The 15,069-nt window shown below is 41.7% G+C and overlaps 1 protein-coding gene across 1 annotated transcript in view; it reads right to left on the bottom strand.

The window, feature by feature from the left end:
• Positions 1–573: 573 nt before the first annotated feature.
• The window catches only part of xkr6b (XK, Kell blood group complex subunit-related family, member 6b), a 55,909-nt gene continuing 41,413 nt past the window's right edge, over positions 574–15,069 (bottom strand). The window contains exons 2-3 of the mRNA XM_073492250.1: positions 2,320–2,516; positions 574–1,544 (exon numbers count right to left, since the gene is read on the bottom strand). Coding sequence (XP_073348351.1) covers positions 574–1,544; positions 2,320–2,516 — 1,168 coding nt within the window. The remainder of the gene's footprint in view (positions 1,545–2,319; positions 2,517–15,069) is intronic.

Genomic DNA, 15,069 nt, shown 5'->3' with positions numbered 1-15,069 from the left:
AGACTTGGTAAACATTATCGTACATTTCAATAATTTACATAAAGAATGGCAGTAAATGTTGGGCCGTGCAAAGACCTGCCTCCTCTGAGACTCTCCTCCATCATTCCCATCAGGCTTTGCACCAGTCCCATATCACAGGGACATACAATATGCCCTTCACAAGTATTCACAGGTTGAATCACCAATACAGTATAATGCATTAAACACATTTCATAATGAAACATTCATATGTTATCTACACACTCATACAGAACCCTCCTCTATCAATGTAGAGGGATTTATATGAGACTTCTGTATATATCACATAGGTTTATAATTTTCTCTCTGTACTGTATGTTTTTTCCAAAAATAAATCATGACTGTGTGTTTAGACTGTCTTGACAGATTTCAAGTGGACAAAACACACATCTCCTGCAGAACAACTGAATGATCAGAGAAGAGAGAAGGAGAGAGCCAAGTGTCAGATGGACAGAGATCATATCTGGAGAGGAAGAAGAGCAGAATGAAAGAAAAGGAAAGGCATGTGCATTGTTGTGTGATAGAGGAGGTGACAGAGCTGAGGAGAAGATTCCTTCAGAGGGAGGACTCGTACTGCAGGAGTTCATAAAGAAGCGGACCGTCCCTATACCTGATGCCCACCGCATTAGGGCTAACGTACTGCAGCACGTTTATGGTCCTGCGCAGGCGCCGATCCACAAAGTGTGCATCCCAGGCCGGGTACCGTTTTCTGGGCATGTCTATCTTGATGAGAGGACCCTCAGGCCGGATGGGCCTGCCAGCAGCATCCACAGGCTCTGTGGACCTCACCTGGAAAACCGGAAGGCAGGTGTCTGTGGCTGTTTCATCCGACTCCACATACTCCCCTGCCAGACCCCTTGTGGGTGTGGCTTGAGAGCCACGGGGGCCTGGAGTGGGAGCCATGGGCTCAGCCTCGGGGGGTAAGGGAAGGCCCCACAGCAGCTCAGCACAGCAGGAGCTTGCCAGCACCCTCAGCCGGGGGCCCATGGGGTGCAGGACCCCGTAGTAGAGAACCATACAGGCCACACCTGAGGCAAAGCACAGGAAGACGCCACAGAGGGCAAAAGAGGCATAGGCGTCAGTGGTGGCTGGGTCACGGTACGCATACCAAAGGGAGCTGAGGATGGCGTTCTCTAACAGTACTACTGTGTAATAGGCCACCATTCTGTACCGCGTCCGGCCCTCACGTACATTGAACCAACAGAAGACGTAGACCACGCCCACCACCATGTTGAAGAGTACCTCCTCCCACTTGGACATGCAGAAGTCGGTGCCGCCATGGATGACCCAGAAAGCCATGGCACACCAATGGAGCACCACAAAAATGCCAAAGTAGATGTGGAAAACAGAGGCAAATAGGGCAAGGGAGAGCACCCGTGAGGAGATGGTAAAAAGGCGCCAGAACAGATGCACCAGAGCACCTCGGTAACTCATACTCTTCTGGTCGTCACGTGAATCACGCAGGAGTTTGTGGTAAGATGCTAGCACCCAGGCCAGGGACAAGAGGGAGGACAGGGCAGAAACACCTGTGAATGTAGACAGAGAGGAAGAGTAAAAGCAGAGAAAGATAACGAATGGCAAGAATGAAAGAGGCTGACACTGTGGAGATGCTGTGAGATGGTTCTTAAAAATGTCACAAATTGAAAGAAAAATCCAGTTTCATTCTTGGGCATGAAGAATAATGGTTTTATCTCGACTTGGCTGTCAGTCCACTTACTGTATACAGTACATTTCATTTCAGCCACAGCCATCTATCACATTTTTGAAAGGCATATTATTACCAATATCATCATAGGTCATCCAGTCAACACAGCAACATTTAGTGCACCAATCCACTGTCCTTTAGACTTTATAACAGTAGAGACAGCAGATATGTCAGAGCCGTAACCTGCTGCATGAAAAATGATGGAGGATTATCTGCAGAGCAGCAGCATGGTGCCTCTCAGCAAATGTATTGATGGCATTCCTATAGACACCCAGACAGGGAAGGGGTATCACTTGTTATGATTGAATTGCCCTCCTCGGGGAGCTGTATTGCATGAGGAAACTGGAATTGTAAAAGAGCTTTCAATAACAAGAGTGATGAATGTTGGAAATTGGATACAGTGGTGGAGAATATTGCACACTGTAAATAAAGTGATATGTGAAGCTCACAGAAAGTGGACTTGTCAGGTGGAAAATATGGAAGCGTCTCAGCATCATGCACTAACCACAGTATGACGTACAGCGTAATGCAGAAAATACAGAGATGAGGGATATCTTGCAAGATAAACTCGTATAGTGCCGTATGGAGCCTCTTACACTGCAGCCACTCAGCCTTGTTGCTCTGGATCATGATGCAGAGCTGCAGCACCAGCTGAGGGGCGCTTTCTAAGAAGGTCTCCAGCAGTCGCAGCATGTTGACATCGGCATACTCGTACATCATGGCCCAGTAGAAGCGCCTCTGGTTCTCCTTCTGCCGGTGACTTTGTATACCGAGATACATTGTACGGATGTACCTGCAGAGAGAGAGAGAGAGAGAGAGAGAGAGATGATTGACATCCCGTTAATAATACATATTTCACTGTATTTTTACACAAGAACACTCGATGACATCAATATTGCATGCTTGCCACTGAGAGAAATTCAGTGTTCAGTACACCTGCACACGGTTGAGAACACTAGAGGGCATACTTAGCTACACTTTTTAGCACACAGTGAAACATTCAACATCATTCTGCACTCATGAGGAGTTTATCAGAATTAGTCAGGGACTTTTCAGACGTTAAACATGAATTGAGTTGTCTTTAATGGACTAATTGCTTATTGGATTTGACAGAAATGTGTGGATTTTGATTGCCACACAAACCTGTGAACATGTAACAAGGTCAATTATACAGCAGTAATATGTCTAACAGAGCTAAATACACATTTGTGATGTGTATTATTATAATTACACAAAATGTGTGTAAATAGTTATAACCAGACATGTTAGGCCCCCAGAGTTGATATATGGAACGTATGAGGCTCAGTTTCTGTTTGCGTAGGCATGAAGGACCAGAGGATTTTTATTATTCACCAGTTTTGCCAGAATAAGCGGAGATCCCCTCCAAGAATATCGTCAAAACACAACGCACACAACTCTAGTCACCATAAAAGCAAGAATATGTCATGATAAAACTAGATGTAGTGACATAACTAGGGCCGTAACAAATGACTACTTTAATTGTCGATTAATCAGTGATTTTCAGTGATCAGTGATTAGTTGTTTGGTCTATTAAATGTTGGGAAATGTCCATTAGTGTTGCCTAAAGCCCAAGATGACGTCTTTGAATGTCTTGTTTTGTCTACAACCTAACAATATTTAGTTAACTGTTATAGAGAAGTAAAGAAACCAGAAAATATTTGAAAATGTGACTTTTTTTCTCCAAAAATGACTGAAACCAATGACCTGATTGTCAAAAGAGTTGGCAATCATTTCAGTAGTTGACAACTATTGACAGACAACTACTATTGACAACTACACCCTTCTTCATTCAATTAGAGGGCAGAAAGTCTTACAATCATCCTACAATAGGAGGCACATAGTGAGCTCGGCAGTTATCATTCTCCTGAGCGCCCCACATACAGCACTATACTGGCTATTCCCATGACTGACTGGGTTTCATAAAGTGACTCTGGTGAAGCCAGGGAGATGGTAGGTAATGCAGCTAATTGAATCAGTTCTCCTGTTGCAATCCCGCTCCTGTGTTTTTTTAAGGGACAAAACATCGCAAGTCTTTTTGTGTACTGCTGAGCAAAAATGTAATATGCTCAGGGCTGTGATATAACTAATTAAGATCATAATCTTCTTTGGGTATGGATTTCAAAATGGAACGCTGCCGTCGGAGCTGCCAATTAACGTGTGCAAGAAGACGACGGGTAAACAACGATGAGGGGACAGCATGTAGCCGATCCGAGCTTTGGACAGGGACATCACAAGACACGCTTGAAACTGCAGCGTTACAAACATCAATCCCTCCATCCAGCAAAAGAAAATCAAGACAACAAATAGAAGGAAAACAGCAATATGGTGTGCTTTTATCCTCTCCAACCTGTAAACAACTTCAGCTCTTCACACATGTTAACCCAAGAGAAAACAATCTCTGCACCTCAATATGACAGTTATACTGGTTTATAGTTATCTTAACAGCGACTTCAGCCATTGCATATTGGGTGGTAGCTGCAGGGCCTATCTGCCTGAGCTGGCACAGTGGCCAAATAAATCCAGCACTTGATGTGAAGGCAGTCAACCGAGGACAATAGTGTAGCAAGGACAGAAATAGACTAGACAGTAGCACTCCCCGAAACAAATTGAGAGGCCATGGATCTAAATTCAGTTCTTAAAAGTGAGACACAAATTCACTGCAGCACAAGTGTGTACGAGTGGTTTTCAACATAATTGGCTTCTGCATTAGCTATTGGGGAAGAGATTACTGTTTAATTTGAAATGAGGTTGTGAACGACGCGCTGTAAAGAATGCTTCGTCTAGTAGGGTCTGATTGCTTGTGGTTATTGTTTTGGCTAAGATTTAAGCACTTCCTATTCTACATACATACAATACAGCTCTCAACAACGTACCAGAGCTCCACTTAAATGTGGTCATGGGAACAGGAAATACATCTGGTACATGTGGAAGGCCTGTTTCTCACTTTTTGTTCACTTGTGCTCACAGAATAATTAATGATCTCGACGTGCGCTCTGTTTCCCTGGGATCCCAATATAATTGCAGCCATGAGAAAATGTTTAGACATTATTTTGATGTGGCACATTCGCTCTGATCTTAAGAAAATTGATTTGAGGTTGCTATTTTTTGCAGCTTGTGATCACAAATTAATTATTTAATGGCCAAGTAAATAAGCATGCTCTGGTGAGAGATCACAAAACAGATCTAAAGTGACATTCTCGAGGAAATAGGTCACATCTAAGCACAAATGAGGAAACGAAATTGGATTGGTCTTTTGTTTTCTGCCCACAACAAAGCTCCCTCTGCTTCCTTTTTCTTTTTCTGACAAAGTTAGCAAACCTCTACGTGGTCTAGTCTGTCAGTCAGACAGTCAATTAGCTAACCTGGAAAGACAGCTCGAGTTTCTAAAAGCTGGGAAAGGAGCTGATGAAATGAAACAATGGAACAAAAACGTCGGCACGCACCAACTGTAGCTACAATATTAGTGTGAAGACTTGAGGAACGAGCTGAGGGAGTTGGTACACTTCAGCAGTTGTGTTACAGTAGCTCTCAGAGACATGAAGAAGAAAGCTCATACAAAGATGTGGCTGACAAATTGTACAGTACAACAGTAATATGAGTACACATATACAGTCCCTTATGGAATGTGCATATATTGACATATACTGAAAAGTGAGTACACATATATTTGACAATACTTGCCAATATATTTTAATTTGCTTCAAGTATATATAACAACCAGTGCTCTGAGCTCCCAGTCCGGGCAGAGCCAGCTAATACAACCTCTAGCTGCACACTTAATTACAAGCTTACACTAACGCCAGCTACAGTTAGCAGCAGTTAGCGGTTGATCTGGTTATAGGCTTGCTTTAATTGGAGCATTGTATATATATATATATATATAGATAGATATAGATATAGATATATAGATTAGCCTACTAGATAATATTTTTTTGGATTATATATGGAAAAAAATGTTTTTACAATATATGAAAAGGGCAATAACTGGTATATTTGTCAATATATAGAGAATATAAAGTGATATACTCAATAATACATCAAAAGTGCACTCTTATTTTATATTATTTCTCATATATCTTGAACTTTGGGCTACACTAATTGACATTTTTCTGCATTTTCTGACATCTTGTGTTTGAAGATGATACTAATTTCAAACATAAGCCTGTGTCAACTCTTCATATCAGTGTAATTACAAGGTGACAATATTGTCAACACTGTTTAACTGACAAAAATAAAGAAAAACTAGAATGTTAATCTATCACATGTATGTATATAGATAAATATATTTCTGTTGCAGAAGGGGTCATTACCTGTGCTTTACTTGAACATGAGATGCACAAAATATCCCCACTAGTGTGTCCCTCTGGCACCTCTACCTCCAAGGCTGCTAATGCATTGAGTAATCAAAAAAAGGTCTGGCTGGGCAGGGAAATTCAGGAGCACAGGGATGGTGGTCTTTCTCGGGACAGTGGACAGGGGGAACAAGAGAGGGGTTAGAAAATGGACAAAAAGTTTTGGGGGATCAATGGCTCCAGGCTGTAAGAAGCATCATTATATCCAGAGGTAAAGGCTGGCATTCCGTGACATTTTCCGTTGGACTGGTAAATGTCAGATGGAACAAGTCAACCCCTCTCCCTCACTAATGACATGCCACAGAGACCTACACAGGCCCTTTGTCTCCATCCCCCAATTTCTATTAGTCTGTGTGTTCCACTGTTATGTCTCACTGGTCTGTAGTGCCTCCGTCAGAAACAGTAATCTTCATGGCCTCCATAGCTGTCTCGCTTTGAAAAAACACGAGTCTACAGCCATGCTAGCAGCTCTGTGAGGCTGTGCTCGGGCACAGCGGTGCTTTGAACTAAATGCTGATGGCAGCATGCTACAGTGCTTGCAATGACAAAGCTGAAATGCTGATGTTAAGCAGGTCCGGTGTTTACCATGCAAACCATCTTATTTAAGCATGTCAGCATGCTAATATTTGTTTGGTCTCACTAAAAACATGATAGTTTACCACGATCGACATAGCAGGACATAGAAGTGCCCGCTTTGGCGAGCATCGTGACTGTCTCAGCCAGTGGTCTGAGTGCACTTTGTTTTTCAATAATTGTGTTAGTAATTGTGGTAGTCTTCCTCGTAAGATCGTTTGAGTGGTTATATGAGATGTTTCTTGCCTAAAGGAAAGCCTTAAGGAAGTCAGGTGATATAAATTGAAAAAGTACTTGGTTAGGTTTAGGTAACAAAACTACTTGGTTAGGTTTAGGTATTAAAACTACTTGGTTAGGTTTAGGTAATAGGGCTTATTGTTGAAGTTTAGGCAACAGAACTACTTGGTTAGGTTTAGGTAATACAACTACTTGTTTAAGTTTTGGCAACAAAACTACTTGATTGTTTTGGTTGGTTTAGGTTATAAAACTACTTGGATAGGTTCGGAAAAGATGATAGTTTGGGTTAAAATAATTAGTCAACTTTCACTTTTTGTTTCACACAGGACACAAACAGCGTTGATCACATAAAATAAAAAAATAAAAAACATGAATACATCATCATAAAACACATTGGACAAATTAACATCTTGGAGCTAGATTAAAAAATGTTAAAGGGGCAACATGTAAGACAGTCCATTGTTGAGTCTCATTCGAAGGTCTGCAAATACCAATGCTTTTGGTTGGGTCGAACCACTTACTTTATTTCTTCAGGATTGCTTAATGCACCTTCGATTCAATCGATCCAACATTTTTCGAGACAATAACTCAAAACCACCGATTTCAACACCATGGTGCCACTAAAGTAAAAATCATTGGATCACCAAAATCATTAGGATATATCATCTGGGTACCATGAAGGTCCGTACAAAATGTTGCACTAATTCATCAAGAAGATGTTGAGATATTTCCTAGTACAAGTAAAACACTTGCATTAGATGAAAAATCAGAGAATCACCAAGGTTGATGGGATTTATTGACTTCATGGCAATCCATCCAATAGTGAGACATTTCACTAGAAAACAAAAATGTGGTAAACGTAATTGTTTTTTGGAAACTAATTTGGCCCTAATTATAGGAAAAAGGATCAATGTTCAAAGGTTACACTAGCAATTAATTAGTTCAAATTAATTGCTAGTGTAACTCAGATTCTTTTAGTCAGGGCACAGCTGAGTCCAGCTGAACATGCAAAAAAAGTCAACTTTCTCGCCTGCAATATGTGGTGAATGAAAATGTTCAATAATAAACGTGAAATCATCTATTTACTGAGCGTTATATTGAGTTTTTTCAGGTTCATTCCAATTTACCTACACAGGTTATGAATAGGCAATCTAATTCTTTCCAGGAAACTTCACGATCCGTCCAATAGGCGTTCAGTCTGGACTGAATTGGCGGACAAACCAACAAAAACGCTTTTCTAAAAGCAACACAAGTAATGTGGCTCATGAAATGTCATCCAAATGGAAGACATGACAAGGTATTTGCCTCGCTTTTGGCTTCAACAGTGGTGCTCAGCTCTATTTTGCCTAGCTTTAATACTATCACCTTTTATTCAATTTTCAAAATGACGGCTGACTGTACGTGCAATAATTCAAACTTCAGCTCCGATATCCGAGCACGAAAAAGCTCAATGAGAGTTCTTGCTGTACACATTCACATCACACCCGTTCCTCTCTAATAATTCACTCTGTTAGTTCATAGTCCCTTGGTTTCAGCAACAAACAAAAAATACTTGTACAGTTGAACACTTTGGGCTTCGCGGCTGTCAGAAAAATCTGAACTCACTCCATCACGTCTCCAGTACACACACACACACACAGACACACACACACACACACAAATAGCGCATGCCTTCACAAGAATCTCACACACATCCCGCGATTGTGATGCACACTGCTAACACTCCCACAGTGCCTTTTTCAGATGTAGTAACACAAATGGCTCTCTAAAAATAAGCACACGCAAATACACACACACACACACACACGTGCACGCACACACATGCTTGTCAGCGCTGTAGGTAATGGGGGATTTCCTTTCTATTCCAGACACATTTGTCAGACGGATCTCTCCCTGTCTCCCTCCCCTCCCCTCCCCTCACCTCCCGCCCTCACTCCACTCAGGCTATGGTCCACTCCTTGATGCTCTCCTCCCCCCCCCCCCCCCCCCCCTCTTCCCTTTTAGCTCCATAGCTCCTCTACAGGGCTCCTCATGAATTATTTGTGGCAAGATCATAGCAATCGCTCATGGCTCGTTAAGCAGCGTACGCATGGCCTAACAGCTCGACGCTGTGCCGGGGTCGTGTTCCAAGCTCAGCCGTCTGCCGTTGCTGTCGAGACACAGGCGACTATTAACCCCCCCCTGCACAATCACAAACACGCCATCTTCAGAAATGCAAGCTTTGCCAGCATGTGAAATTGACCAACCGAAAGGGAGACATCAGATACACGCATGAAAGTAATGACAAGGTTTGCATGAGTAGACATTCTGAGATCTGAGCATGAGCTGCAGTGACGGACAGGTAGGATGATAAACACACACACCATGCGGACGACTTGGCCATGTTGTTCCCTCCCTCTCCTCAAAAGTCATTGACCGATGAGTCATCCAGCCACCCTTACACTAATCCCTCGAGTGGGTGGTTAGAGGGATCACACACACACACACACACCTTGCCAAGTTTAACAGCATCTGTCTCCGAAGTCATGCTCGTGGGAAGGCTCAGCAGCTCAGACTGCCTTCATATCTCGTCATAAGCTGATTCATAAGAAGATCACAAGTACTATTACAGCAGCATGAAGCAGAGCTTATGTGTCGTCTGTTAACAGGTAGAAGCTGCCAGAACAGTGAGCATGGGGGACACATAACATACACATGGCCTGAGGGTTTATGAAACTGTGTGTGTGTGTGTGTGTGTGTGTAAGGTGGAGGCAATGCCAGCTGCAATGAGTCACACCCTGAGTCACTCCGAGGGGCTGCACATCGACTCTCAATGAGGTCTGAACCTCCTTTATCAGGGAGATTTAAAATTCCACTTTTTATCAGGGGTATCTTTACTCCTCTGTGTCTTTCCCTCTTTTTCACACCCTGTCTCGCTACCAAGACAGAATTCAGTTTCTGTGTGAGGACATTTTTTTTGTATTTTTCCCAACGAAAATGGTCAAAAGTGTGTGGGGAGAATGGGGGTAGCAGTTACAGCAGGTCTGTTTCCTCTCTTCCTGTACATGTTTGGTACTTGGTGCTTTTTATTTAGCTTCAGGTCTCATTCCTCATTACCCAGTTAGATCACATCAGCAATTATATCCATCACGAATGCCTCTTTATGTTGCAGAAGAACATTGTTTTAAAACTAGATGCTGACATGACAGTACACAGTCACTGCACCACAGGAGTCATAATTGTTGTGAGGACTAAAAACCTGAGGAGTTGCAAAAAAATTCTTAGATTCTGTTGGAAAAAAATATTACTACAAACTCAATATATCTGCATATTAGAGCTTGCGGCAATTCGTAATTTATTAATTACTTGATGACAGAAAATGTATGTGCAACTACTGTAATAGCAAATTTATTCATTTTTCAAGCCAAAATACCAAATGTTTGAGAATTTACATTGTAGTGAATAGCATTTTGGGGGATTTTGGACTGTTGATGGACAAAACAAGTGATTTTATGATTTTAGGCAGTAGGAAATTGTGATGGATATTTTATTTATTCCTGTTTTCCATTGTTGTATTGACTCTATACAGCGTGAAAAAACAAAACAAAACAATTTTCAACTTTTTTTTAAACTTCTCTCAAGTACTACAAGTTTTCATTCTTCACATGACTACATCAGTCACTTTTTAAAGGTAGTGTGATGTCACAAAGTCACAGAATTAAAGGCGGGACTACTGATGAGGCGTTTCAGGAGCAGTATTTTCTCTGGGAGAGAGGTGTTTCTGTTGGTGTGGACTTTTTACTACTAAGTTTAAGGTCTCCTTCCTTTAGTCCAAATTACCAGAATTAGTTGCAATCATGCTCATTTAGTACCGAAAAGATACGCATAATGTTCTCATTCATGCTCCTGTACAGCCATTATAAAAGGCATCACTATTTTGGCTTTCTATCAAAGTATGTAAGGGGCAGAGTTTCCCGTTTCCTGGCATTACCTTAAGATCTCTTTGTGCGAATGGCTAATATTTCTCATGACACTGAGTTTCAAAGGAGAAAGTCTCCTCTTTTCACTCAGCCATAGTGAGGTCAACAGCATGGGTCAGCTCGAGAAAAACTGGCAGGGATTCAGTCTCTTGCTCAAGGACACTTCAGAAGGCCTTCTCACAAATCTGCCATCCTTTCGCCCTTTACAGCGAATGGAAGTATCACAGCTCCGGCGGGAGCTTAACAGTGATGTCAGTGTTGTGTTATTTATCATTCGCCAATTTGTACAGTGCCAAAGGAAACTGTTATAGCACACATCTCTTCAACTCAGCATCTTAGCCTCCGTGGAAGAGGAATAGAAAATATATGTTGAAAAAGTGTAAAAATGTACATCATTACTAGGGATTTTGACACTTTCCAAAAACACTTTGTGGCTCAATGGGCTTCCCCTTTAAAAGTGTACCACTGATCCTACATTAGATACAGCTTTATCCTCCTTATGGCGGTGGAAAGCCATGGATGAAAGGCTGACTGAATTGAGATCAGAGTCCCACAGGCGAGTCAGATACACTCACATACAAACACACAACGATCTGTGACCAGTGCCTTTGGGCGATTCCTACAACGAGAGCTGCTGAAATGTTGAATGGAGACTGGGTTGACATGATGCAAGCTGAAAGCGATGGGGTGCGGCAAGCCGAGATGAGAGACGCTGTGTCAACTCTGCTCCACCCTGTCAGTTCCTGGAGTGTGTACTGGTTAACCACCTCTGGCATCATGACTAAATATTATCACTGTAATTATAACACTTTGTACATATACATCATTTCATGCGGTCTGTTAGAAGGGAAGATGTATGTGTTAATTCAAAGGTCACAAACACCAGTGAGAGTCTTACCAGTTAATGTCTACTTTACTGGAGTTTGGTGCTTCATGGGAAATCTTCAAGAAATAATAGTCCTTTTTCACAGGAAACATTTTGGCATGTTACAGTAGGAAAAGCACAGGCGCAAACAATTAAATTAATGATGGATGAATTATATTTAGCTACTTACAAAAAGTGTCAACAAATATATAGCAATTAGCCATCTTTGTGAACAGATACTAATTATAAAACATTTTTAGGATCAATGCAACAGCTTAAGCTCATTTACAACAAGATATACACTGTTTTGTTTGTATCACACAGTGTGATTTCACTCTTTAATGCAAATATGCAGCCTAATAAAAGTAGCGTAGCTTATTTGGGATATTTAAATCATTTGACTACAAGTCTACCAGTGGGTTAACCATTGAGGAATAATAAGTTAGTAGTTAGTTTGGGTGCTTCTCTTATTTTGCTCTATATAGAGTCCAGAAATTAGTTAGCTTTAGTTTTTGCACATCTGGTTCCCTCGTCTCAAAGTCTATGAGTTTTTTTTAATTGGTTTTCAGGTAAATGCCTCAAATAAGGTCTGGGGTTACTACAGGCTTAAGATTTTTACGTTTTGCTCTAAGACATAAAATACGTCATTAAATGTCCCACAATTGAATTATAAAGCGCTTACGTGTCTAAGCGGTTACGATTGCTAACAAGTGGCTAAATGAGACTACAGAAGTTGTCGGGGACATTAAACGTCATCACAGCAAACACGGAGACTCATCTACTCGCTAATCCGTCTTTACAGGCTGACTTCAGTTGCACATTATTCCAACTCTAACTTTACAACTTATACATTGATCAATTTATAGAAAACGTGTACAGTAATTGTGTAGGAAGACTCTTAGCGGTGGTCATGTTTAAGTCATGCAACCCCAATGTAGTCTGTTTATAGCCGAACATTAGCTTTTTACTTCTGGAGATTTAATTTACACTACGAAAATCATGAAAATGGTGTTCATCTGTGAAGATTATCTTGCTGAACAAAACGTAGTATCATCGGCGGTCATCCCTACGCCATTCTTTTGTGTGATATAGCACTAAACCTGTTCGTGTAGCTTTTGGCAACTATTGGACCGGCAATCTGGAACATGTTTCCTCTATATTATTTCGATGAATGTGCCTGAGTACCAAAAACTGGCCTTATTAAGGGATATATCAACTGCGTAGAAGATTCAATACATGAAATTAAAAGTCACAAATGGATTTTAGCTTAATAAACTGACGTTTTGCTTGTTGGCATCTAGCTAACGTCACCAGCTCGAGCTCAGGTAGCCTAACCCAATCTGCATCGAGCTGACATTCTCACAACCATTGTGCCAGCAAATGAAGTTCTTTTTTTCTTGTGATTGCAGATGTGCTGGACTAGGCTATTACTCGACTGCAAGCAGTGACCGTCTGGAGGTAACTTGGCTTCACTGTCATGACAACACCAGGCATCCTCCGCTCAAGCCTAGAAACAGTCCAGTCTTTATGCTTAGATAAACTAAGCTAAGCTGATGGTTCCCTGGGTGTAGCTCTTTTTTATGTAACTCTTTATGAAAGTGAATAAGCGTAATTCTTAAAAAGTGCAGATATATAGAAACAGATATTGTTTCACATATGTTGCAGTGTCAAAAAGCTTCCTCCTCCCTCTCTCCATCTGTGCACAGGGCACAAACATGACTCCCAACATGTACAGCAGCTCTTCTCTCCTCTCCTCTGCTATACTCTTTCCCTTTTCCTCACAGCAAAGCCAGTCATTTGTTACCATTAGCAACGGTCCTCAGGTACCCCAACTCATTGTGCTGGGATCACGTGACATTTGCGAGGGGAAAGAAGAGGGAAGAAGGTAGAAAAGATAATGGGAGAAAAGATAGTCGTGGATGGGGAAGAATAAAGGAATAGATAGGGTAAGAGAAAGGGAAGTGGACATCACACACCACATGATCAAGGCCCGTCTGCCTTCAGATGGACGACAGCCAGAGATTCAGGCTGATCTAAGATAATTTGGGGTCATTCTCCAATAATGGACTGAAGCATGATACGGATAAGGAGGTGCAGATTCTGTATCAGTGCTAAAGAGAGGGGATGTTGCTTTGCCTTTCAGACGGAGAATGCTATTGATCACTTCAGCCGGGCATTAGCAGCTATCAACAGCGATATGGCTGCACTATCCAATATCCAGATGGCTAATCAAATGAAGGGGAGGCTTAATGAAATGATTGATTGGATTCAACAGTTAAAATTAAAGCTACATAATGTGGCTCTGACCAGCAATCAAATGGAGATTACACAGAGACTGAAAGTATACACCCAACCTGCAATCACCTTCGCGTGAACTCCAAAACTGAGAGGTTTAAGGTTTAAGAAGTAGATCTGACTTGTAACGTTTCCCAACAAACATTCTGACATTCAAGAGAAACTTCTCCCCTAAACAACAATGTTTACATTGTTTTTTTTGTTTTGTTTTTTGAGTTCATAATTCCATCCAGCAGTGGTATTTGTTTGTTTTTGCCTTCTGTGGTTTCTCAAGTAGATTCTTCTGTCTGAACCCAACCGAGTCTGGTCCGTCGGTATTTGACGACCTGAGAATGAAACTCTCTCCCTGCAACGTAATCTGCTCTCTGCGTCAGCAGTTTGTTTTATAAAGACACCCGAAAAAAAAACACCTCGCATTTAGGATTTTTTCAACCGCAACTCCCGCTGTCATAACAGCAGGTGAGCCGCATGTGGTGGAAGCTTGTTGTCAGTTATGTAACCGAACAAAACCAGCATGCACCGAATGACACAGCAACAACCAGGTGCACTTATTTATTTTTAAAAGTATTTTCTGGGCCTTTTTATGGCTTTATTTGATAGGACAGCTTGAGATATGACAGGAAACGGCATGACATGCAGCAAAGCGCCACAGGTCAGACTTGAACCCAGGGCCGCTGCAGTGAGGACACAGCCTCTGTACGTGGGGCACACGCTCTACCAACTGAGCTACCAGGTGCACTTATAATGTATACCGCTAGTTAATCGATTGCATATGGCGTCGTTCTCTGGGACAGATAAAAAAAAAAAAAAAAAAAGTATAAAATGCTAAACTGGATCACCAGAAACACTTGAGTGGAAGTTAATATACCAAAGTCTATGTGTGGGAAACACTGATTGTAACCGACATCATTACTAAGTTTTTGTCCGAACCTGGCCCGGAGCGCGGGTCGGGTATCCATGCTCCATTCTCAAGTAGTGGTGTATACTGTGGTCATTTATCGACCAGATGCTCCTCACGTTTTTTAATCTTCTAACTTCAGTGAG

Source organism: Pagrus major, chromosome 22 (assembly GCF_040436345.1).
Source record: "Pagrus major chromosome 22, Pma_NU_1.0".
Lineage (NCBI taxonomy): Eukaryota > Metazoa > Chordata > Actinopteri > Spariformes > Sparidae > Pagrus > Pagrus major.
The sequence above is the reverse complement of the archived record's forward strand: the minus strand, read 5'-3'. Positions and strand labels throughout refer to the sequence as shown.